Source organism: Trachymyrmex cornetzi, unplaced genomic scaffold, assembly GCF_001594075.2.
Source record: "Trachymyrmex cornetzi isolate Tcor2-1 unplaced genomic scaffold, Tcor1.1 scaffold83, whole genome shotgun sequence".
NCBI classification, from domain to species: domain Eukaryota; kingdom Metazoa; phylum Arthropoda; class Insecta; order Hymenoptera; family Formicidae; genus Trachymyrmex; species Trachymyrmex cornetzi.
This window is the reverse complement of record NW_017300169.1, coordinates 4,551,498-4,577,663: the sequence shown is the minus strand read 5'-3', so window position 1 is coordinate 4,577,663 and position 26,166 is coordinate 4,551,498. Positions and strand designations below refer to the sequence as shown.

Genomic DNA, 26,166 nt, shown 5'->3' with positions numbered 1-26,166 from the left:
AAAAACACGCACGAGAAACGACCGTACTGCACGAAAATCGGTGTTTTAAAAAAAGAAAAAAAAAGAGTGATTGCCCGCAGAATTTAACACCTATCGTGGTTCGTCTGAAGTAATGTTTTTAGAAGTAAGAGTCAGTTATATAGCCAATCTTCTAATTTGATTTAAAAAATGGCATTTAAAAAAATATGAACCTCTTGCTAGAAAAATCTTTCGTTATTTTACAGTTGGAAGAGGCGGGGAAGTAAAGGAATCGTGACAAAGGTAAAGATTTTTTTTTTTTAAATCAATAAGTTGGTGCATTGACAATTCAATACATTAACAATAACATCGCCGTTTATCACGCGATGCTATTTCTCGTTTGCTGCTCGATTTACGATCGGTTTCTGGGGAGGAAATGAAAACCGCGGTCACATTCCTTTGCGGGAAAGTACAAATTGATCGAAGATTCCGCGATTACGAAATAAACGCGGGCATAGAAGCGGCAAATCTTGGGTCATAATAATTTAATGTAGGCGCGCCAAGCATTCCGCCTCCCCCCGCGAAAAATTTTTACTACTTCTCTCATAGTAGGACGAGGGAAGAATCTCGCGACGACAGTACTGAAAAATTCATACGTTCCGGAGAAGAATATGAGCGGGATTGCGAATAGATAAGGCGAGCACCTGACACGCATATGACAACTAACGGGGCATACGTGGTCGGACGTTAAATCGATACAACTGCCGACGGTCCTTCGGGAATTTCATATGACGCTATCGCACGAAAGGTTCCATTTACTCCTAAAAGTCAAGTGTCGATATTTCATCAGAGGAGCAGCATCGATACTTTACGTTTTCAAGGATGAAGAACGTCTCTGTGGTGTACAAATTCTCTCGGACCGGATGATCTAACAGGGACTTCGTTTAAAAATATACTCAATACTTTAAGCAGAAGGCAAAAGTTACAAAGGAACTAATTGAAAAATTATATTGAGTCTCTTTTGGACATGTTCTATGTTCTAGTAGTAAATCTTTTCTCGAAGTAAAGTCTAGAGAAATAATTTACTATAAAATGAATATATGGGAAGAAAGATTTATTATTTTTGTTGTTATATTATTTCTTTTTGCAATTTTCCTGTTTAACATTATGTATCGTTAGCTGAGAGTTCAATTAAAATAATTAAAAGGAGTTTCTTTGAAATTAATTAAAAATTATAACTGTATTATGGTCTCATAATAATTATAATATTGTGACAAACATTACTAATAATATTTTCTTATTTACTTACTTCTTTAACGAGCTCGTTTTCCATTTGTAATTATTAATTATTAGATAATTATAGATATGTTATGGATATATATTACAAATATATTATTACATGTTTAATCAAATGAGAAAATATTAAAATGGCCGAAAAATGTGTTGTTAAAATTTAATGTAAAATGTGCGTAAAATTTTATCATAAACAATTCAAAATACAGAATTTTTAACTCTGAACTTTTTAAATTTATAGTTCTAAATTATAATCATTAAATATTTTTAATCACTATGTTTAAAATATGTTAAGAAAACATTATATATTATAATTTTAAGAAAGTTACAAAATTATGTAAAGAAAAAAAAAATATTCTGAAATAATAAATTTTAAATTTAAAAAATTTTATACATTTTTAAAAACAAAATTTAGATAAATGGCTCGAGCCAATGTTGTTCTAATCTAAAAACAAGAAATCAAGATACTAATTATTCACATAATTACAATTACGTAGTTTACACGAAAATTCGAAAAGATTTATCACCGAGACGATGTCGGATCTAGCTCGCCATTAAGTGGCCGAGGGGGAAGTCACGTAAGAACGTCTCGCACCTAGAAACTCGAAGATTTCGCTCGGCGCACAATAGCAAAAAGTCGCAAGGTGCGGAAACTCCGAAAGAGCGGGGAACGTCACGGTACGACTTTATTACACAGCTAGTTCGATTTACGAGTTACTTGAATCCAGGTATTTTCCGCCGCGAGCAGGTGAGGTCGGCGGGGAGAGGCGGAGAGGGAGATCAAGGACGTTCGGCGATAAATTTTCTTGGGCTATAATGGGACTCTATGGTGGTGGAACGGACAGTGACGGGGGCGGATATCGGGGGTAGGATTTCTGCGTCGACTCTAGAGGCGACGCCGGAGTAAGACCACACCGAACGACGTTGAAAAAAGGAGGCGAAGTGGAGGCGGAGGGATCAGACGATGTCAGGATCGAGAATGTCGTTATCGACGAGAAATTTTTCTTGGCGTTTCACGATTACTTGACGCTTGCGAATGGACGAAGCCAGAGGACTCTGCGATGAGATACGAGCGCCTCACAGGTCGTATACGATCAAAATAGAACGTGTCTAAAATTATTTCTCTAGCTGCTCTAGACATAACAAGAGAGAAAGGGACAGAAATAGTAAAAGGAGAGAAAGCTTCTTAAACGCGTTCTATCCTTGTTCCTCCCGCCGTATGTACGCACATATATTTGTCCCTTCCTTTCGTCCGCATTCTAGCGGCGTCTTCAGTCTAATACCGGTCTTTCGTCCTAATACCTCGTTCGTGTCTATAAAGTAAACCCCTCATAAAGCATCGAGCCGGTGCGGGCGACGTGAGGAATCCCCTGGTACTGCGGTTTTCACAGTGAATGAGAGTGGTCGAGGATTTTTAAAGTTTTACTCGCCGGGTGGACAAAGAAGAGGACGGTAGGTCGCCAGTAATCCGTTTTAGTCATTCCGTATGCACTCGGGTATTCCTCGACCGCGGTGCTCCAAAACTGCGAATCGGCGAAGAGGCAAATCAAAAAGAAATCGGAATGCCAGTTCGGAATGGTTGAAGAGGAGAAGTGAAAAGTTTGAATAAAAGGCAGTCAAACGAGCTGTTCGAGTGAACTTTATTTAAGTGTTGACGGTATCTAAAGCGGGAATGAAAACCGATGTAATTTCGACGAGTAAAAGTTTCGATGTTACGAAAAAAAAAGTACTGCCCATCAATTATCGCGAATATATATTGAAATTTGGATTTATAGTGCGATTGAATTCTATAAATACGTGTTAGGATAACTTTGATATTATAGCTGTGTCGTTTATTTTTGTTTGTCAAACGTAAAGAGAAGTAATAAATCGAAAAGAAAGAATCGAAAAGAATGCGATGTTTATTCGATATTCTAGCAACGACCAATTTGCGAAAGAGGACTCGCCCGGCGAAGGAAGAAGTCCTTTTAAATTCGGGTCTGGCTGCTTCTTGATAGAGAATCCCCGAGTGGCTATTTCTCACGGCCGAATAGAGTCGTTTAATTCCGCGGACTCGAGATGAGAGAATAGGAATTTGCCTGCGCGTCCGGTTCTCAGCTTTTTATGATTCAGTACAGTGAAATGACTTTTTTCGCGCGCTTCTAACATTTTTTCCACATGGAAATCGCCTCGTTAAAATTAAAAATATAAAATTATTACGCGTGGATCTAATGATACATTTACCAATATAATATCTATACATACAGTTTCTATATACAGTCTCAAAATTGACGATAAATATTTTAAAGATAGGTTCTTTGTAACATTTAGGACGAAAAGTCTAAAACGAAAATGTCGAGGCTATAATAGTTTTCAAATGAGAAGAATTTAATAAATTATGAATAGCGGCTAAAATTTTGCGCGTTCAAAAATGGCAAGATGTAGAGGTCTTCTAATAACAGTCTGGACATGAGCTGCAATTTTATTTGCAGAGTAGTAGTTTTGTACTAGTTTTAATAAATATCTGCGAGAAAGAAGGACATACATTTACCGAGAAGAGAATCAAGGGAGAGTGCAGCGGATAGTGATTCTCTTCTCTGATTGGTTCCGCCATTTATAGTGCACTGTATGTACATATATGTCATACACACAATACTAATGCAGTACAATACTAGTGTGTGCAGCACCGTATGTTCCATCACGCTCCTACCATATCTCACTTCAACAGTACACTAAACATGGCGGCTTCCGGGTGAATCCGCTCCACTCTCCCTTGATTCTCTCTGACATTTCTTATTCTGTTCTATCTTTTTCTTATCTATTTCTCTCTCTCTCTCTCTCCCTCCCTCTCTTTCTTTCAGCTGTTAAAACATATAGGACCAATCAAAAATGACTTTCTCATGTCTAGACTCTTATAGAATATCTAGCAAGATGGTCAATGTGAAGATGCTGAATTTTGTCAAAAGCATGAAGCACCTTCACACTGACTATCTTACCATTCCTGAACACGCGAAATTCTTACCGTATCATTTTCATCATTTTTAAACTCTTTCTATTTAAAATATGCTCGGCATTTCTGTATTAAACTTTTTGTCTTAAAATGTTACACAAAGAATCTGTCTTTAAAATATTTATTGTCAATTTTAGGACAACCCGTACGTTCTGGTCGTTGCTCCTAACAAATTACGTCGTCTAACTGCTTTTCTTAATTACAAGAGTTTGCAAAACGGAGTCGCGCGCGCATTCGATGGCAGATACGAAATGCCAAAATACATAGCTTCTGTAATATTCAAAAGGATCGGTCGAGAGGAACGATGCAACATCGAGAGTAACGAGGCGAACTTCTAGTCGGTACATCGACAACTCCAGCGCGTAAAGAAGTAGAGAAACAAAGAAAGAAATTGATTGTATTTCGGAGAAATTCACCTCTCTCACAAAAGTAGAAATATGCAAGAAAATTTAATCAAAATATAATTAGCTGGAAAGTATTAAGAAAACTGGGATACCGAATAAAAGCGTAATAACTGAGAGGTAAATTAAGATAAAAATCTTAAAAGATAAATTCTTCTCTTGCCCGTACAAAAAGGACGTCTACAAAAAGACAGGTCAAAGAGGGGTAATAAGTTTTCAGAAAATATATATATATAACTGTATATATGTATATATTATATAAAACTCTATCTGAAAAATAAAATAGAGTAGAATGGAAGGAAAAAGAAGTCGACTTGTGTAAGCGATGCAACCGTAACAGACTAAGTGGGTACACTAATCTGCGATATAAAAACGAACGGGCCGTATTTCAGCCAGTCTAAAGGCGATTCACTCGCATACACAGGATCTCGTTAACGGAGCGCGGGAGAGTCGAGGAGAAGGAAGAACGTGGCACACAAAGGACTTCCACGGGACGGGGCACGCCGTCCGTCCTTCCGTACGCAAGAATGCAGGATCAGGATGAATTTTACAGGACCCTCTGCTCGTCGGAGACCCTACGCTCCGGCAAGAAGGGATTCTTCCACGATTTTAGCGGGCACGTGATGCAAACCGCGGGCGATACCTGGACGTCGAGGACATTCGGCCGGATCGATGACAACGAGGGACGGATGAAGGCGATCTTCACCGACGCGAAAGTAAAAGACGTCGTGACTGATACGCTCGCAAAGGTGAAGCTCCTTTTCAGAGACAAGGATGCTGAAATCTCCAAGCGCAGGCGACTCGAAGGATACCAGCTCGCCGCCGTCGGCGAACACGACAAGGCCCTTTTACTGTTCAGCCAGGCTGTCTTGCGCGCCCCTCAACCAGGTCACTACAAATGTGGTAGAAAATCCATTATCCGACCGAGACAAATTTATTTAAACTTATACACTGTTAGATATCAAAGGAATAAGAGTAACCTCTCTAGAGTTAAATAACATTTTATTATCGTTACCTATGTGTGTCAAAATGTTATGTAATTCTGTGGTTAGTTTTTCATAGTAAACAACATTCATATTAACATATGTATTTAGTATATAATAAACTAAATTTAAGTTAATGCATTTTTTTAAATTAAATTATCTAGCTCCATTGTTTTAGTTAATGAAATATTGAGTAAACAATGGCGATCTGTAGAAATAATTATTAACTCAAATTGAATATAATTTGACATTATGAATTTAATAACGTATTAACTGCATATCTAGTTGCTTATGTCATTTATCGCATTACTTATACTACCCCTTAATATCTCGTTTACATTTTTTTATTTAAACTTCTAAACAATAGATATACATATATGTATTACCGTCCTCTTTATCCGAATAATTGATATTTCAGCGTATAAATTATCTATTATCAAATGCACTAGATTGATTCGATTAAATTTGTAGATATGGTTATTAAGATAGATTATAAACCAACGATCGTTGAATTTATTTTTAATTTTGTGCTAACATAAAATAAATGCACTTAATATTGTTTCAATAATTAGGATGTGACGCTACAAATGTTTAATTAAATCATATATAATTATTATTTACCACAAATATAATGTAATTGCTATTTATTTGATTTAATTATTAATTGCTAATTAATTTAGATATTAAAGCAATAATTTGTGCTGGGGAATTAAAGGTTATTTGTTGATGTATCTATATTACATACGAGTTCCATCGGATTCTTTCTTGTGAATATTTTAATACTTCTATGAATTCTAATGCACCCCGCGTGTAGATTTAAAATATGCATCGACAAGTCGATTGCATTTGCTCTGGCATCCCGCCAGATCCGATAACAAGTAGAATAAATACTTGAATCTTACTCACCGCGCACATCCTGGCAACATACGTCAGTCGGTCGAAAAGCTCATGCTTTCATGTCTTCATCGACTTTGTGTCAATAAATTGTTCGCGTACGCGACGGCCGATTGATGAACGGGTCTCGAAGCCAAGTAGCGATATTTTTCTAAATCACACGATATTGACAATATCTGTCTCAGGTAGAAACAAGAACGTTGATCAGGGTCTTTCGTTGTCCCTGGCGCTGCTGGGAAGAGCTGAGATCTTTATAGCTCTCAAAGAGTACTATTTTGCGCTGGAGGATCTGCGACTGGCCGCCGAACATGATTTGCCGGATAAATTGATGTAAGCATTCCTCAATTTGCAGAATCTCTATATTTTAGAAATGAAAAAAGTCATTATATAAAAAGCAGACGTAAAAGTCCCGAATTATCATGAATGGAATCACATTAAAAGAAAAAAATAGTTGCAATTTCTATAGTTTAACTATAATTTATAATTATTTTTTGAGTTCAACTAAATATTTTTTGATAGAATTATAAATATATTTATTATTATAAATACTGTAGCAATAATGACTATAAAAATAGAGCTCTTAACTATAATTATTTTACCCTGCAATTAAAAGATGTTTTTTTATTTCTGCATTAGATTGCACTAAAATTCTCTTTCTCGCTTTCGCCAAATACCAAACATATCTATTTTACTTTAAGTTTCCAAAAGTATAGTTCAGCTACAGAAAACATGTATAATTGCAAATACCAAATATTTTTCTCAATGAAAAGAATAATTTTATTGGATCATCAGAATAATTACGTAGGAATCTCAAGCATAAGTATTGATGAATAACGCTGTAAAAAGTTTTGATATTTTAGCAATTAGTTTGAGTATCCTATATAATTATTTTGATGATATAACAAAATTTATTTTCAGATCTGTATCTATAATAGCTAAATTTTTAAATATTACGACGTAGAGATTAATAATGGCTAGAAACTTATAAACAAAGATTTAAAAAAGAGCATACAGCCAATACGCCGGTTGTTTGTTGCGATGTAATATATTTAATATATGATCTTTACAAATTGAAAATCATATTACAATGAAATTGTCCCTTCTATGTATGATTGTAAAATCTATTCTAAATCGAGGAGAAAGAATTCAATTCCTAAATAATCGCATATTCTAGAACAGTCCACTCGTAAAGTACATGAAGAGAAATTTGATTAGATAGAGAGCAATTTCGGAAGCGCGATCTTGTCGAATTTTGCAGGTGAATATCAACACGAGGAAATCTGCGAATTTGTAGATTTTTGCGACACGCTCTTTGATGCCGTGTGTTTTCGAGCTCTGCTCTCTATGTACAATTTTCCCGAGTTACAGTTTCCCTAGACGCATATACGAATTTAATCGCGGGTGTATCTTTACTCCGGGATGTACACGCTCGCCCAGGACCACCGGAGGCTTCGAGCCCGATATAATGTAGCGAGGGATGAGGTGGGACGCGCGCGTGTACTTCCTAAAATATTCAGAAGGGATGGGCACTTGCCGGGACGGACGGCGGCCACTACCGAACGAAACTAGACTCCGGTTTTAGCCTACCTTCTCTGTGGTGCCGTCGCTGGCTTCCCGCTAGGTTAACCTCGTGAAACTAGCCATACGACTAGACGAAGTGGCCTTTGAGTAGACGAACAATAAACATTTAATGCGGCGCTTTTGAGAGCGGCATTAACCCTCCGGTCGCCGACCGATGAGGCGGATTAAGCGCGAATGTGAGTCTTGAATTTTTAAATGCCATTAACTTTACGTGAAAAGTACGTTATTTAAAATCAAAAAGGAGATTTCGATTTCGTGATAAAGAACTTTTAGTACCGTTCACTCGACGTTTCGCTCGATTACGGAAAGTTCATAAACTTCGGGAGATCAAGATGGGCACGCTGAGTCGCGCCAAGTGGATTCTAAAGTTATTGTCGTCGATACGCATTTGTTCTCGATATTTTAAGTGCTGCTTTCGTGCTGCGAACACGCGTTTGCTATTGCGAGAAAATTGTCATAAACATAAACATGAGACTTACATTATGGAACATTGTACTTTTATTTTGCTAAAAAATTTCGAATTTCTGATGAAGAGAGAAAGAGAAGAGAGAACTTAATGAGTCGCGATCCATCATTTGCTTGGCGAAATGAGGCCAAATTTGAAAAATGCGTGCTTTGTGTAACAAACGCGGGCGATCTTCCAACTCATTGTTCTCATATTACTTTCCGAATCAAAAAGAATACGAAGTGGCTGATCGATCGTTTCGTATTAAGTGTTTGAATCACCCTGTACGTGACATGCGCGATGCTGTGCTGATTAAACCGTCATATTATATACCGGAGGAAAATATCATAAAATCCCCCACGGCGATATAATAATGAAGGTAATTCACTCGTCGATGGCAATCGACAGGATTAACAGTACATTTGCCATGATACTTGGTTATAAAAAGAATCTATTAGATTCTCAAAAAAGGGGGATTTTTACTTAGATGTACATTTAGGAAGAATTTTATTTTTAATATTTTCGAAGTCTCTGTATTAATTCTCGAACACACGCTCTGTTATAATTAAAATCTAAAAATAGTAGAAAAAATAATTTTGAATTAAAATCGCATGTCTCTGAAAAACAGCTTAAGATTCTTTTGCTAAAAGTAGTTTTAGTAAAAGAAAGTTTCTCCAGACTGACAGTTCTGGAAAATATTATTAAATAAAAAAGATTCTACGAGGTCTAAAAGATTTTCATTATGTATTATAGGTATCTAAACCTTAAAATGCCTTAAAATGAGATTTTGAATGGCCCGTGTATTGTGCCTGGCATGATTATATTACAATCTGATGCTACCTAAATTTTCGGAAATTTCGTGTACAATCTCGCTTGCCTCGCTTTAACGATCCACATTCTCCGGTTTATCGGCGCAGACAGACGTAGTTATCATTGCATCAATCGCGAGTAGATAGACGCGAGTGAGCCGCGCTCATCGCCTGGTCGGTGGTCGGTGGACGTACTGCAAAATCGATAATATAAACACTGCAAGCCGCGGGCGAGCGGGCGTAGTAGCTGTTCTGTCAATTAAAATCGCAGCTGAATTAATGACGGATAAATGCGGACATGACGGATTACGCAAAATGGATTTTATCCGGCCCACGCCACCAGTTATCCGTCCCGCGCCACAAACGGCGTTATATTCGGGGAGGACGATCCGGGGGAACGTTCTAATTATAATTGCTATAATTATCGATGAACGTCACGCGGAATTCTCAAACGCGGGTGGATCATTAGAAACTCGACGTGCGAATGCGCGTGTAATGAGAATGGCGGTGAATATTATCATTTTCAATTACATAATATATATATAGATATATGTGTATATATATATATATATATACGTGTTTTACGAGCGTTCTAAAAATTGTTATGAATAATATGTTGTGTGTAGGGAAAATGTATTTTATGACGACAGAAATTATCAGAGTTTTCTCACTGAGAAATCGCTGGGTTTGGTTGTAAAACGGACGCTCTCTCTCTTTCTCTCCCTCTCACTTTCTCTCCTGCGCGTGAAATACGCAGATTTTTGCGAGTGCTCTCGCAAACAAAACAAATGATATTTTGCAGAGGGAAAGGATGCCACGTTGCGAAATAATGTCCGCAGGATGACACTCGAGAAAACACGTTTGCTTTATCATGGAATAATAGTCAGCGTATTTTGCGCAAATGTAATTGCGAGAGGGTGGGGAGGGGTACTTTGTGAGAACAAAAGCGGAGTGAGAAGCCAAGTTCCTTCCATGCTTCCGTATCAAATTCCATTTTATAGCCATTTTCGTGTCTTGCGTTTTTATCCGAACATCATAGTTAAGAACTGCGGCAAGGAAAGCTAAAGTTAAAGCGGAAAAAGGGAACTCCTCATGGACGGAATGCATCGTGCTGAATTTAAAACGAGCAAAGCGATACGTAAGACAATTTATCTTTCGCCGCCGAAGAAATACGAATGCTCAGAATATATTCCTTGCCGAACCTTTTAAAACGATTCTTGATGAAAAAGAAAATGATTCTTGTATAATGCCAGTGTGACATTTATGTCATCTTTATTTTTATTGTAATTATTCAATTATACTAGGACGCAATTATAAGGTTAAGACTTTTCGCCCATTTCTCGTGATAATATTCATCGAATTGATATGACGCTCGTCCCGGAAAATTGGGAGTTCCAGGTTTAAATCTCAGTTGATTTATATGAAAATTTTAAGATTCTCATTAACATCTGATTATTAATATTCTTATTAACATAAAAAAATAATTATTAAATTGCTTGTTAATTTAATGAAGTGATGTTACTATTCTGGTTCTGCTCATGGTGGCGTTTTTTCAAGACCGAAAATGATTTCGGAGCACAATATCAGCAGAATCAGATACCTCTGTGTATAAATTCACACAAGAAATATTTAAACACTAAGATCCTGCTTTGACCGAATATAAGAATTTTCATATTTAATTAGATAATGTTTGTTTCTGAACAACATATATTGAATATTTAAAGCTTATGCTTGTACTATCAAGAAACCATCATGATTGTTTAATGTAGTTGCATGTCACTGTAAAGAGATATTGTTTATACCGTTGTAAATTTTCATATTACTTTAATGTTGAAACTGACGGAATAGCATCGCCCTACTCTCTGTTAAGATATCAAAATATCGAATAAGTGATAAATTTTAAGAGAACAACTTAATGTGAGCAGTAACTTAACACGACCACCAACGGAGATAGGGTCGTTGAAAGAGCGTTGTCGCGAGTACTTGAAAAATATTCCCAGACCTCGTAATTCTGTTTTCCGACACTTAACGGTCGAGAAATGCGCCAGTCGGAATTCACACTCGGAGCCAGGGAGGATAGAGATCAGCCAGATACGAGATCGTGCCATCAACTGCAGGAGATAGAGCTTCCTCGTCGAGGTCGCGCGTACGAAATTAGATCGGACCCGATTTTCGCAGAGGCAATCCGCGACTGAATAAAACGTGGATTCGAATCATCAGTCGCAATGAACCCGGTTTTTTCCCTGGGATTCTGACCGGATCGCCTTTTCGTTTTCGCTGCTAAGGAAAAAAGAGACGGATGTTGAACACGATCGGGATAGAAGAATACAGCTAGGCGAGGAAATCTCATACGTTCACCCGTCAGTTCGGCAAGAAGGATTGCTCCTCGAGCCGGTCTGCACGTTCCTGCAGGAACGGCTTTGATCCAGATTGCGGCAGCTTTCGGGGGATAAGTAACGTAGGGCAACGCGACGTGACGCGATGCGATTATCGGGATAAACATGCACACGGGAAAACCTGGAGCAATGTTTCGTATAATGTACGAGCGATAAATTTCGTTCGCCGTATCAAACGTGACGCAATTTATTATCACACTTTATTTTATTTATACAATATTTTAGTTTGAAATATGCTTTATGTATTTTCAGAAAATGAAATCTAATTTTTTTTGTATTCACATCGAGTTTTTCGAGATGTAGAAGTAGATTAGAAAGAAGAACTTATTTGCATATCAAGATGTATATTTTGATAACGAGAAATCCGTAGCTAATCATATTTATGTAAAAATTAATGCATCTCATGTTCATGATGTTTCCAAAACAATAATCATCAGTGGATGTAATAGTCCTATCAAGAAAATCTTTTATTTTGATTTTTTTGTATATTATTATATAAATTAAAAGTGCTCCGCTTTTATTATTCTTTTAACAGACAAAACAGGTTGAAAGCTTTGATCGTAGACAATGCAGAAGAAAGATTTAATTATCGAAATAAAAAAAATAGCGGGCGGAAGAGAACATAGGGAAACTGGAGGAACGCTTTCACGCTCGAAATGACGGAAAGATTCTCTCTCATCATCGTTACGAGGATACAATTTATTAAGCGGGCAGTTAAAGCGTAAAAACGCATTTTAGATTTACCGTTTGAGAATTTTATGAAATAAAATAACGCTCGTACACGGTGTTATGGTTGTATCGTACGGCGCACAGTATCCGAGGTAGTCGTGTTGAATTAATGCAACGAGGGTAGCACTCGGTTCTACCGTTCGACCCTTAACCCCTGGGTAACCTTTAATCCCGCCGCAAAAGCTTTAAATCCGTTGGATGTCTCGAAACTTGCGAATCGCGATCTGTGTTGGAGAGATCGGTCGACAATGGCGATCTTTATCTATCTGGGGAATAAGCTTCACGATTGAGAACAAGGCGTTGAATCATCTTTTACATATTCGCTTGTATATTCTGTTGAATATTAGACGCGATAGTGTTACAGATATTTTGTACAATATGTAATAAAAAATGTCTAAATATTTAATGCCCGTTTCTACCAATGTAGATTAACTTTAATTTCGGTTCAACTTACCCTTCATCTTTTTCTAATTCTTAGAACTAGAAAAAGATAAGGAATTAAATATCAGACTACGCATTGAAGATTGAGATTGAAGATTGAAAGAATGAAATTTGACCAGCCAATACCGAAGGAACTAAAATTTCTTTTTCCTTATTGGTCAAATTTCAATCTTCAATCTTCAATGTGTAGTTTGATTCCAGCTTTAGTTGAACCAAAATTAAAATTAAACTACATTAGTAGAAACAAGCAAAGACTTATAAAATAGTAAAAGTTGTTGCTTAGATATTCGCGAGATAATTTAGATAATTGTTTAGAGCAATTTGTTTAGGATAATTGTTACCAATTAAGTATAGTGATTTGTCATCTGCGAAAAAAGATAGAAAGAAAGTGTGAATCTTACAGATATTATAGCTAAAGATATAACGTTATATCAGAAAACTCGCACGTTAGACTGAAAGCATCAGAGAGTAAACGACCACGGAAAATCGATTATCCGCTGGACGCTACAAAACATTTCCCAAGGCCTGGCCCAGCAAAAAGATCCCTGCGACAAGTAAGATGACGTGTCGCGGTATCACATTTTCTGGTAAAAACCGGAAAATCCATGGGTGTCGGCGCAATCCCGCAGGAGTGGATTAGACGTCGATCCGAGCATAGGGAAAGATAGGAAGAGAGAGAGGAAAAGAGAGGGAGATGGAGACAGAAACCGAGAATACCTTTGGCCAGGCTAATTAATGAAGTAATCGACGTAACCCCGTCTTGGCTTCTCGACTCTGCTTAGTCACGGCTGTAAAGTGGTCTTGTTTCGACGTCGCCTACGCGGTTAGACTACCGTCTAACGCCCTTGCCGCATCTCAATGACTCGACATTATGCCGCCCGTTGATCAGACAGTAGTCCGCAATTAACAAGTTCGTGGCGACGTTGGTTCGATTTGCGTCTGGTACATATATAGGGCGCCATAGAAACGTAATAATAAAGATAATAACTTATATGGAAAGGACGGTTTGACTGAAGTATCTAAAAATTTAGCTAGATGTAGATTTGAAAATAATTTTATTGAACCATCAAAATAATTATATAGAATGCTTAAATATTGATGACAACGCTAGAAAAAGTTTTAACAGTCTAGTAACCAGATTAAGCGTCCTACATACGGGGTTGCCACGAAACTGGAAATTAGGGAATTATCAGAGAAATTGAAAACGATCGAGGAAATCAAGAAAAAATTAAGGAATTTACAAAATTTTCTGGAAAATTAAAATTCTTACCTTTAAAGAAATTTAATATAAGTACTTACACACCTACGCAGTTTTAGAGTATACTATCAACCTAACAATTAAAAATGCAAAGAGTGTCAGCAACATTAATAGTAATTTATATTGCTATGTAAAATTGATCTCTCAACAAAAAAATTTAAGTTTCTAAATCAGTACGAAAATACAAATAATTTCAAAATATTGTTAAAAGAAAAATAATGAAATTTTGTCTGGAAAACGAGGGAAGAAACAAATTTTAAAGTGAGGAATTTGTAACAACCCTGTACATAATTAGTTTGATTGTCCAAACAAAATTATTATCATATCTGTGTCTAGCTAATTTTTTTGATACTTTAGCAAGATCATTTTTTCCATCTAAGCACATAATGTGTTTCTAGCTTTAGGTTTGCATGAAAATAAGAATAGAAAGAGAAAAGAGAAGAATCTTTATTCTTTGGGGAAAAAAGTACAAAATTTTTCTATCCTGTTTAATTTATACGAGTTATATACTGTATTAAAATTGTAAGTCCATTTCATGAATCTTCTCGCGCAGCATATGACACCCCCGTGTACGCGAGAACGTGTCGAGCGATATTCCACGCGAGGCTATTCCTCGTTATCGCGCCCATTGTTACGGCATTAGCATTGTTATATAATTGTTATGGAGGAGGGATTATATTCCCGCAGCGTAACGTGTATCGCGCGCGGTGGATACGCGCGTCGGGCTTCGACGCGCGATATAACAAAATGGGGATCGGTTGGCCGATATATCATCCGAGTAACGAAGAATAATTGGATACGCCGTAATTAATGGCGCGCGCCCGCCTGCATTTCGAAGATCTTCGTGCCGCATCGGCACGTTGCGATCGCAAAGAGCGGGAGAAAATCCGGGGAAGCTGTGGCCCCGGCTGTTTGCCGGCTGTAGCCGGACCGCAGAGAAAATAGCTGCCGGATCGACCATATTTCTGTCCGAGCGTAACGCTGGAAAGAGAAACGTCGCGCTCGTATAAACGCTACCTGCCCTAGGCTGGATTATTTTTGCGGGCTGCGTTTCAACATCGATACCGGAGGGGTGGAAAAGGGTGGCATCGAGCGATTCGACGCAAATAATTTTCTCTGAGGGTCCTCTCAAAGAGCGATTTGTACCGATTCAGCGGATATACAGGGTGTCCCGGAAAAACTGATACGATCAGACGATACGTCTTCAAAATGTCGAAGAAAAGTAATAACGAAAAAAGTCGACGCCTTTAACCAACTTTTGCGAGAGAAAACTCGACTTTGTTCAGTGTATAAAAAAATGTTTGTGATTTAATAAAACATTCTTCCTTTACTGAAATAATTTATACAATATTATTGTTTTAAAATATTTCAATTTTTACTCTTTCACTGTTTTAGCTTTCTAGGACTAGGTCGACTAATCAGATTTTTCATTATACCTTCATTAGCCGATCCAATACTAGAGATGTATTTTCAAACATTTTCAACTTTAGACTGTCATTTTTGGCTCATCAGTTTTATTTAGAAATAATCTAAGATAATCTACGATAAAGAAATAACTGTGTACTTCAAGAGCATTGGACTTTAACATTTATAAATTAACAATTAATATTGAACTTGCATTTCCATTGCAACGTATCCGATTCCCATCTTATGTATACATAAGAGATGAATACGTTATGTGTATCAGATTAATAATCATAATCAGACATCCACATGAAACGCGGAATGTACGCGATGGATGTCCCTTCCAACTCCGCAATTACAATGTCGGTCCTGTATGTATTACCCGTGTACGTAGGGTATTTTCAGAAAGGTGGTTCAGTCTTCCCAACTCTTGTGACACGACTGGCGTATCTCACTTACCTAAATGAACGTATACATGACAGCTTGAAGCCGGTTCTTCCACGGAGACGCGACCTCTTATAAAAATATTTTATTCCGCAATTTTGTCTCATATTTTTTTCATGAGAGATCATTTCCCTCACATTTGTACTTTGCGTTTGTACAATTCTCGTCATGCACACATCGTGCAAATGAAGATATTTTTGGAAATATAGAATTTGTATTTTGCTGAATAACCATTTAATAGCTCAGATTATTCAAATAAGTCGACCGATTAATGGATATCTCGATTAATTGATTCCTATCAGATTTTTATAGGATTCTTATACATATAGTATACGTATATATAATCGTCAACTTATAAAAGCTAATCAAGACAATGAGAAATCTAATTATTTGATCCTAGAAAGCTATAAAGCTGATTAAAGAGTAAGAATTAATTAAATATTTTAACAGTATTGTATAATTTTTTCTGCAACAGAGTGAATATTTTATTAAATATGTCCATATATATGTAAACGTATAATATAGGCATTAAAATATAAATTTAATTCAAGTTGATGGTATCTATTAATTATTTGAGTACTGGCTACACAAGAAACGGAATATAAAAAACGGCTTCCATTTCCAGTGACATTTAATTTTACGATAAGAGGAAATGGCGGCTTTATCGGCCGTCGCAATTAATCTTGCAAAAATACTGTGCCCTTTAGAGTGATGTCTGATGTTGCGACATCGCCACGGCGCATTAAAATTCAAAGCTCCGCCGTTATTTGTAGACAGCGAGTGTTCCTAACATCCCGTACATACCCAAAGAACGAGCGACAACGCAAAACCACTTTGCCAACTCTGAGAATTTTTACGAGAGCTTCCGTTAATATTCAATATGTTTGGTATGACTCTCGAGAAACACTTCGTAAATCCGCTAATGACGAAACTCGTACGAGAAGGGGCCAATCGAAAGTTCAAACTTGCATGGTCATCGGTCACTCGGCTTTAATTAGACGAATTCTCATCTTTACACTCTCGTGCACGATTTTTTAATGAAAATTTTCCCCTCGCTTTCTACAACATTTTGCAACTTGTTACATTTATTACTCCTTTTTTTCTTTCGGAAGCCACGACGAAACTAATCTCAAACGCAATCGACACGCGATATCGAGAACCATTGCTCTTTCAGAGCGTAAAATAATGCCTGCGTAAAAAAGTCATCTCAATTAGCCTTAAGGGCTTCTTACTCGCAATTAGAGTTTAAATGGCCACAGAACCACAGGATACATACATACATATATATGTATACGTACATATATATGTACATAATGTAATACCACAGCAATCCGGTCTTGTGGACAAAGTGTACCGTTTAAACGGACTACCACGGCACCCGGCCACGCTCACCGCGAGCCACGGTAAGAAATTTAATATCCGCGTGCAGAAGGATTATTTAAAGTGCCCGCTGGCTATGCTATCGGTAAAAAGTTTTTGAAGTAAACCATACTTTTCCCGTGCTTCCTTGACGTCGGCCAGGATTGCTCATCTCGCTCACCGCGCAGCAGATTGCTCTTTCCTTCCGTCCTCGCTCCGTCGACAAGTCTCTCAAGAATAACGTCGAAGTTATGTACGGAGTTATTTGCGAAATTTATTAATTATTTATCAATCTTTCGCCAACGAAACGAAACCACTTTTACGCGCGGATACACAAACGCGAAAGAAAAAAAAATGTAAATTGCATGACGAATATTACAAATGGAAACTGATAAATATATATGAATGGAGTAACTTACAAATATGTGTTTTTTTTTTAATTTATTATGTGTTATGTTACATGAATGTTATGAAAAAGGTCGATGTTTGTAGTTTGGTCGAGACGTTAAGCGAAATCAAATACGTCACGTGAGATTATGCGGGATTGTCTCTCGCTTGCCATTGTCTTGAGAATACCGTTACGTCTACGATGATGAAGCCATTACGGCGGAGCAAGTACATGTCGGGAGTATTTTTCTATCGACGCGAAGCGTCTTTGGGAGCATCGACGAGCTGGGCGCCGCCGAGCCGAGGAGACGATGAGTTCCAATCGATTGCCACTTGTCATTCGCATATTCGTAGCTGTTCCACTCATCCGCCAAACAAAGCGTGTACCTAAAGTGTGTACGTGTAGAGGCCGGCCGATGCAAAAAAAAAAGAGGGGTAAAGAGTGGAGGGAATCAATAAAAGCATTTACTCTACCTTCAAAAGAATAGATGGAAGAAAGAGAGGAAGATAGAGAGTGGAAGTGGGTGGAGATAATGAACAAGAAGAGCTGAAGAGAGAGAGAGAGAGAGAGAGAGAGAGAGAGAGAGAGAGAGAGAGAGAAGCCGAACACCCTGACACGGGGTTGCAGGGAAAGAGGGAACAAGAGGGCGCACGCGCCGGCCCGGTTTGATTTCGCCGGATGGGTTCGCAATAACAGTGCAAATTATTATTCCACTCTCATCCTCATCGATCGATATGTCGCTCCAGATCTATATATTGCATGGCTATGATCTGGAAACCGACACCACCGACCTTCCCCTACCGAGTAACCCGCGGAATTAACCCAGGCAAAGCAAGATGGGACGGGGAAGTGGGAGACGATGAAGAGACCGAAGAGAGAGAAAGAGAGAGAAAGAAAAGGGAAAGAGAGAAAGAGAGGGAAGGAGAGGAAGAGAGAAAGAGAAAAGGGGGAAAAAGAGAGAAAATCGCAAAGAGAGTGTTCATGGAGCAGAAAAATATCGACAGATCACACACATGCATACATATGTGCGCGCACACGACGTCGCTTTTAATAACCGATAATATTTAACGTGGGCCGAATTCAATTTGTAGGAAAAACAGAGGTACGCTGTTTCCTCCATCGAGAGATTCGATCGTTGACGATCGATTTTGCGGTGGCCCTTTCTCTCGTAGTCTCGACGTAGAAAAATTCTCTCTTACTTCTTTTCGCTGAAATAGGTACGTCGAAATATTGGCGTATTGCTTCACCATGCGCTAAAACGATCCCAAGGAGAGATCGGGATTCGGGATGCGCTTCTTGCCGTTTCGATGATTTTTCGGAGGAGGATCGTAACTCGAGAATACACGAGATAGAACGTTTTAGGCTTATTTGAAAATCCAGAGGTTTTTAAGAATTGAATTCCGGTATGTGTGCAAATAAATAGCGATATCTCATTTCAGGTACAATTTTATTTTAATTAAATTCTACAGAGCCACATAGATAGATAAATAGATAGATAGATAGAAAAGCATTTTATTGCTGCTCTAGGGCAAGTCCTCTAAGAGTAGAATTGAACAGAGTAAGATGTACAGAGAATGGATTTGATAAATTTTTATATATAAATACATCTAGATCAGTAATTAATAATTAATAATTCGCACGCATGTATTAAAATTACTATAAGAAACAATTATTATTATATCTTCCGTTTAGATAGAAAAAAAAGAGAGAGAGAGAGAGAGAGAGAGAGAGAGAGAGAGAGAGAGAGAAATACATGATAATGTTGAAATGATATCCTGGTTTTGCGACATTCTGTTCATAATTATTACCTAAAAATGATAGCCTTAGAATTCCACGCATCATAACAATGGGAAATCCGCACGGGTGGATATAAATGATATCACGTTGCGTTGTGTATCGAAGGTAACGTGCGAATTTATACCGATACACTGATGCATAGGGGTGAGTGACGCTCGTTCGGAGCGCTCGAAGCCAGAAAAATATTGAAAAATTGACGGGCGCACGCTGCTACACGCGCGCGAGCTCTGTAGTGTTTAATAATGGATAATATTTGATACCAGATCCGCCCGAGGGCAGGCACTCCCCCTCCGTGCCCATTCGTCAGTGCGATCCGATATCAACTCGTTCCACAAAACAGTTTTACAACAAAAATTCAAAATAATAGAATAACCCTTTTAGGATCGGTTAAATCGTCTCTCTTACTAAACTTTGCCCATCGATATGTTTTCACTTGCATGCATGTTTATCACACATGTATCATCTTGTCTTATTGTATTCACGTTTCTTATTTAATACTATTTAAGGACTGGAGCTTTAAAATAAAGTAACTTATGGAAAATCTTGCTTTCTACAATTTTTCGGGATTACTGAATTCAATTCTGTAATCCCGGTCTTAGAATTTTAAAATTCAAATTAAAAAAAACAATCTGATTATCCCATGAGATTCGATTTTAGAAGGTTCTTGGTCTGAGTTAAAATGTAGCCTAAAAATATCGAATTTCAAAAGGATAGCAACCTCCATAAAGGAGAATCTAGTGTCACGAGGTTTATAATCATTGATTACGATTATTAATCAAAGTTTGAAAGTCAGTTTAGAAATTACAGTACTAACTGTTTACGTATTATCGATGAGCTCCAAATAAAACGAAACTGGATACTTGATATTACTTCGTAATTAAAAACTCTTTAAAACCGAGTTTTATGATCAATTATTTTTGTAAATTCTATCCGCCATATTTTATTTATCACTTTGAATTTTTTGTTTTTGATCTCAGATTCGAATAAAGCATTATCAAATTATCCCATAGACGAAGTTTCATAAAAATTGAACAAACAGTTTACAAAATGAAAGGAGGTGATCCCAAACGGGATCACCGATCCACAAAGGGTTAAAGTTAATGTATGCGTAAAGAGTTAAAAATTAATGTATGTATAAAATGTAAATCTTGTAAAAGGAAACCTTTTTGTATGAATGAGGGATAAATTTAGAAGAGAGACAGAGAAAAAAGAAGATATCTTCTAATAGGGACAAGAAGTAGAGCAGTATAATGGATTTCCAATAGTAAAATTGACAGCTACCGGTTTTAAATTTTGCGTGTAACGAACGAATGTTATGCGAATATTTACTCTTTAATGATATTATAATAATTTTATTGAGAATTATGTTGTCTGATTTACGTAACAGTTTTGATTGCTCCACACTCGACTTTATTATTGTCAGCATTTCCCTCTGATATTTTCGCGAACTTCCTAAATCAAATTATCGCGAAATAACGATTTCGCTAATTATCGGTAATGTCAGGTCTTAATTGGGCGATCATCATTGGCGTATTTTGCACCGCCTGTTATGATAGGAGTATTTATTGCAGCTGGACGTGCTGTCCGCAGTGAAAGAGTCCGCGGCGCAAAAGCGGGATAATTCTCCGGGCATCGAGATAATAAATTACCCTCGGACACCGAGAGAGTAGCGTATACGATCGTATACCGTTCCCTTTTATCGAAATGAATATTGTAATTTCCAACCGACTTTCTCTCTACCACGCCGACTCCTCCTTTTTTTCTATCTTCTCCTTTTGTTTCTGTTGCAAAACCGCGCTTGCGCCACGATTTATGCCGTTGCTTCCTTCGGCTTGCGAGAAATTTACGTACACGTAGCAGGGAAGTTGCAGTTTCGCGGACCGCAGGGACAAGGGAATACACGTGGCTTTCCTCCCCAACAATAATTTTCGTCCGTCAAAACTCGTACTTAATATCCAACAAAATAATTTCTCGCGCTTGATACAATCGCTTTTTCCCTATTTTCGTCCGTCAAAAATTCAGTGTTTAGCAAATCGCTTGATTAAAAATTAAAAATAAAATTTGCTATCCCGTATATATATTTTTGCGATTATAATGCACATTTTGCTGTCACGTCTCATTTAGACTCCGTCGTTACTCGAATGTATTCTAGTATTACGTTTTCAGCTATGTAGCAGCGTTTTTCTGATAAAACATCCCGATAAATTCGCAACGTTTCTCCGCGAAGCTTTTCAATTATGAATACTACGTACATACGTACCTCTCAAGTTTCTGTCTCTCGTTTCCCCCTCCCTCCTCTCTCTCTCTCTCTCTCTCTCTCTCTCTATCGATCTTTGCATATACATATATACGCGTACATATGCACGATCTTTGTATCAATAGTGATACGTCACGTCAAACATTCTATCCTATAGGTTACCGCTGGTACACCGAATGTGCATGCGTATATACTGAAGTAGTATATCTGACAGTCTCCCGCGAAACTTCGTAGTATTTGCGTCTACTTCGTGAAACTTGAGAAGATAGTAATTTGAAGCTCTCGTCGACCCCTACGAGTGTTTATTCCGGAAGTACATATCGCACTACCCACGACGCGGGACCGGGACATACGTGGAATATTCATAACGCTTTCACGCGCCTTCCCACCATTCCATTGTAAATGACTTGCAAATGTTTCGCTAATTACAATAGAGTCGAGCGGGGTGCTCGCTTAAGCCCGGTTAACGAGCGACGTTGAAATAAAACAACGGGAGGGATGGAGATACGTGCTCCAGTGAAATGACTGCTTCTGGAGAGAGATCTCCGCATTTCATTTATTATATATATATATATATATATATATTTTTTTTATCGTTATTACAGACAGGAACTTCAACGAAAGAACGAGCAGTGCGAGCGTTTTTTAAAAGACAACGAGAACTCCCTGGTGCCCTTCGACTCCCGCATCAACAAGATGGCTCAATTGATTTCAGACAAGGAGAAAAGTACGTAGCGTTCTTGGCGTATGCCGTCTTTTTCATTAAACTCGATACGAGAAACTCGATTCATGTCCGTTCTTACCAATTATAATTTAATTTTAATCTCGATTCAAGTAACTCTGTACTTTCTTCTAGTTCTAAGAAAAAGATGAAGAGGGGGGGGGGGTTGAACTGAGATTAAAAATTGGTGGAATCAGAGATTCAGTATAAATTAGTTGTACACACACGAGGAAAATTATGTAAAGCGTATAAATGTGCCGTGATCAACACGACATGAAGTTAGAAATCTGAATTTCCAGAATATGGGAATCGCAAAATACGATTTGCTCTAACTTAGTAATAAGCTACTGATTATCCGCGAACGATAAGATATTACGGGCGCCGTATGCTGACGCATTACTGGCAACTCGGAGAATTGTGCATCGCACTTGGCGAGTATAGCGCGATACGCGGGCGCGTAACGTTATCACGGAGGCGGTTCTAAAGTGTAATCTGCGGGGATAACAAGGAGGTTAGCGAGGCAAGATTGGCGTCAATATCGTTACCGGGACGCGCGCATGCTGGAGGAAGAGAGTAAGAGAGACGGAGAGAGCGAGAAAGGGTTAAGAAAGGGGGGGGGGGTGGAGAGGTCCGCAATAAAGGCGGGCGTAATAATGTCTCGCGCGATGTCGTCTTCCTCCTACGTGTATCCGGCGTCAAAATGCAGGAGCCATTCCTGGATTATGCGCTCCTATTGTCTTGCGTCTATTGACTGCCTTAGAACTGCGCTAGAGACAGTTTCCGGATACGTCATTTTCGAGTTCGCCAAGTGGAATAAGGACCGCGCCAATGGATACGTCTCTTGTATATAATAAGAATTACAGTATTAACTTGGTCGTTCAGTACATATGTTTACGCACACCTGAAGCGATTTCGTTTATAAAAACTTATATATATCCGTATAGAAACGGAGTAGTTAATATGTCGATGAAGTAAATCGTTCGGAAAGAACGTCAACCAGAACGTATGCGAGCGCGTACGAAAGAGAGAAATGTGAAGCAACGAAGTACGTAGCGCAAATCGGATATTCCGAGTTAAGGTTCTCGTGCTTCCTAGTCAATAACTTAAATTTTTTAAATTGTTTAAAATAGTTAAAATAGTAATATAAAAATATTATCAACAATTCGTTAATGTAATTAATAATTGTAATTATAAAGTATACATTTAAGTTTATTCTGGTAAAGTTTTGTTTAAATTCGTATAATTTGAGAGGAATTTCTATTTTTGAATGAGTTTGCAGAAATTTCAGAAATGTTAACGTTACAAATTAAGAAAAAGTATACTACGGGATAAAATTTTGCGTATCTTCACTGAGAAAAATGGTCTTGGATTAAACAGTAATTCTGTTGGAAAATGGACGAATCAGAATTTTCTGGTTATGTCTATTAGAATTCTAGTTGTGATAACTAGAATTCTGATTAATATAATTATTCTGGTAAAAATACGAATTCTAGTAGTTTTTACTAGAAATATAGTATCAACCAGAATTCCGGTTATCTCAACTAGAATTCTAATAAATTTAACTAGAAATTTCTGATTCGTCCATTTTCAATCAGAAATTTTTTTCAGTGTTGAAATATAAAATTCTATACATTTAGAATTAAATATCTTTACAACGGCATGATGAAAATCAACGAAATTTCTTTTAAATAGTGATGTAACCAACTTTTGTATCATATATGTATTATAGACTCGTCTTATATTTCATTAAACGCGAAAATCTCCTTAAGACGTCTCTTTCATCCCGAATAATTACACGCATTCGTGGAAGACACCTGCGCACGTAATGTAGACTATCACATGCTTTGCCTCGCGTTCAATCCGCGCGTCATAAACATACGTGCTTGCGAGATGGAAAAAGATAGGAGGAGGGTGAGAGAACGAGCGAGAACGAACCAACTACCACGTATTCTTCGCGGAAATTCTGCGGTGACTTCGCAAGCGATATCGAGTTTCGCCCCGTCTCGTAGTCGTCGCGGTATTGTCGACGAAAATCCTATTCACCGGCAGCGGTGGCGGTGGTTGGTGGTGGCGACGACGGCGGCGGCGGCAAGCGCGATTCTGCCTTGCACAAAAGCCAACCGTTGCCACCCCGTCGCCGCGCCGCAGCCGCCATCGTCGCCCCGCAAAATATGTGATTCGTGAAGCCCGGCTTAAGATCCCCGCACCGGAACCCCGTGGTGTCGCGTAAACTTGCATTCTCACCATCCGTCGCGGCTTGCCATTCTCTGGATGGACTTAACGACGCTGCACCACCAATTTCCTACCATGTTACAAACGCGATCGAACGCATCTAAGAACGTCTCTAAGAGCCCGGGCGAGAACAACGTCACGTTCTTTGTTCTTTGCAAACATTCATTCATCTTGGAAGTGCGCCAATTGCGGAGATTGCGATGATTTATCAGAAATAGCTGTTATCCTTTTGCCAGTTAGGGAGGTAATGCTGTCTGTAGGTACATTTTCTTTCTAACAGTAGTAATTAACCCTGAGTTCTTAACCCCTTCAGACCTGATTTTATTGGAACCACGTCAAACAATTTTTTTTAAATTTAATTTAACTACTTTAATAAGTGATTTATACTAAACAATTAATTTTTACCGAAATTTTGATTATTTTTCCAACATTATTATGTACATCTGACCTCAGATAATGTTGATAGAATTAAATAATTTTTAATGGATAACGTCTTCAAATTTGATGTACTTTACAATACACACAGAATCCAAAAGGGTTAATAATTTAGAGTTATCAATTTAAAGGTTTTTAAAGTAAAAACGTTGCAAATATGGAACACTCGCCCTTGAAAGATAAGCAATGCGATCGAGAAGAATGAGAGAAAAAGATTTAAAGAAAGAATGGAAAGATATCGAAAATAGTTAAAAAAAAATTATTGTACACAAACATTTGTTCGAATGTCTTCTTTGGATGATCGAACGTGACTCGTCGTTTTACTCGAGCGACTCGTTTCCGCGATCCGTTTAAGCGGAAAAAAGCTCGTGTTCCGACAGCTCTCTCGATATTTTCGCGTCGCTTGCGAACGTCGTGCAGGCGGATCGCGCAACTCGGTAATTCCATTCGCCGGGAACTCCGAACAGGGCGAACTCGGTTAGCCCCGTTTTGTAGCACGGCAGGTCTGTTCCTCGATAACGCCGCCACGCTATTTATCGGCTCACGCCCGTGAGCGCTTCTAACCGATGCATGTAACCGCATTCGCGTCGTTCCAAAGAAGCCGCGTCGTCGGCGGAAAGGAGGAGGTGTGCCGAGAGAACGCGGGTGGATCCAAGGGAGAATGGCAAATTGAATCCCGTGGTAGGGTGTTCCGACGAACCCGGGGCCTCCCTCTGCGGAAAACGACACCGTGTCTCTCCATTTCCCCCCCCCCCCCCCCCCTCTCTCTCTCTCTCTCTCTTCGCGAGATCGATGGGGAATCGAGTTATCGGCCTTAGTAGATCGAGCGTACCTGCGCCGCGTTAACCCACGAAACTTTATTGGCAATGCGCCGCATCGCGCGAATCCACGCGTGCCCGGACTCGTGATCGCTCTCTGTGAATTCTGTGAAAATCGACTCTCCCTCGTTCCC

The 26,166-nt window shown here is 38.3% G+C and overlaps 1 protein-coding gene across 10 annotated transcripts in view; it reads left to right on the top strand.

The window, feature by feature from the left end:
* Nucleotides 1-2,531: 2,531 nt before the first annotated feature.
* LOC108768805 (SET and MYND domain containing, class 4, member 2) overlaps nt 2,532-26,166 on the top strand; it is a 45,750-nt gene continuing 22,115 nt past the window's right edge. For 3 of the 10 annotated variants that reach the window (XM_018519393.1, XM_018519391.1, XM_018519383.1), the window contains exons 1-4: nt 2,684-2,703; nt 4,378-5,544; nt 6,704-6,848; nt 22,432-22,553. In XM_018519393.1, coding sequence (XP_018374895.1) covers nt 5,169-5,544; nt 6,704-6,848; nt 22,432-22,553 — 643 coding nt within the window. In that variant the 5' untranslated portion in view covers nt 2,684-2,703; nt 4,378-5,168. Of the gene's footprint in view, nt 2,978-4,377; nt 5,545-6,703; nt 6,849-22,431; nt 22,554-26,166 lie in introns of all 10 variants that reach the window. The other 7 variants (XM_018519387.1, XM_018519389.1, XM_018519388.1 and 4 more) reach the window with 7 other exon arrangements.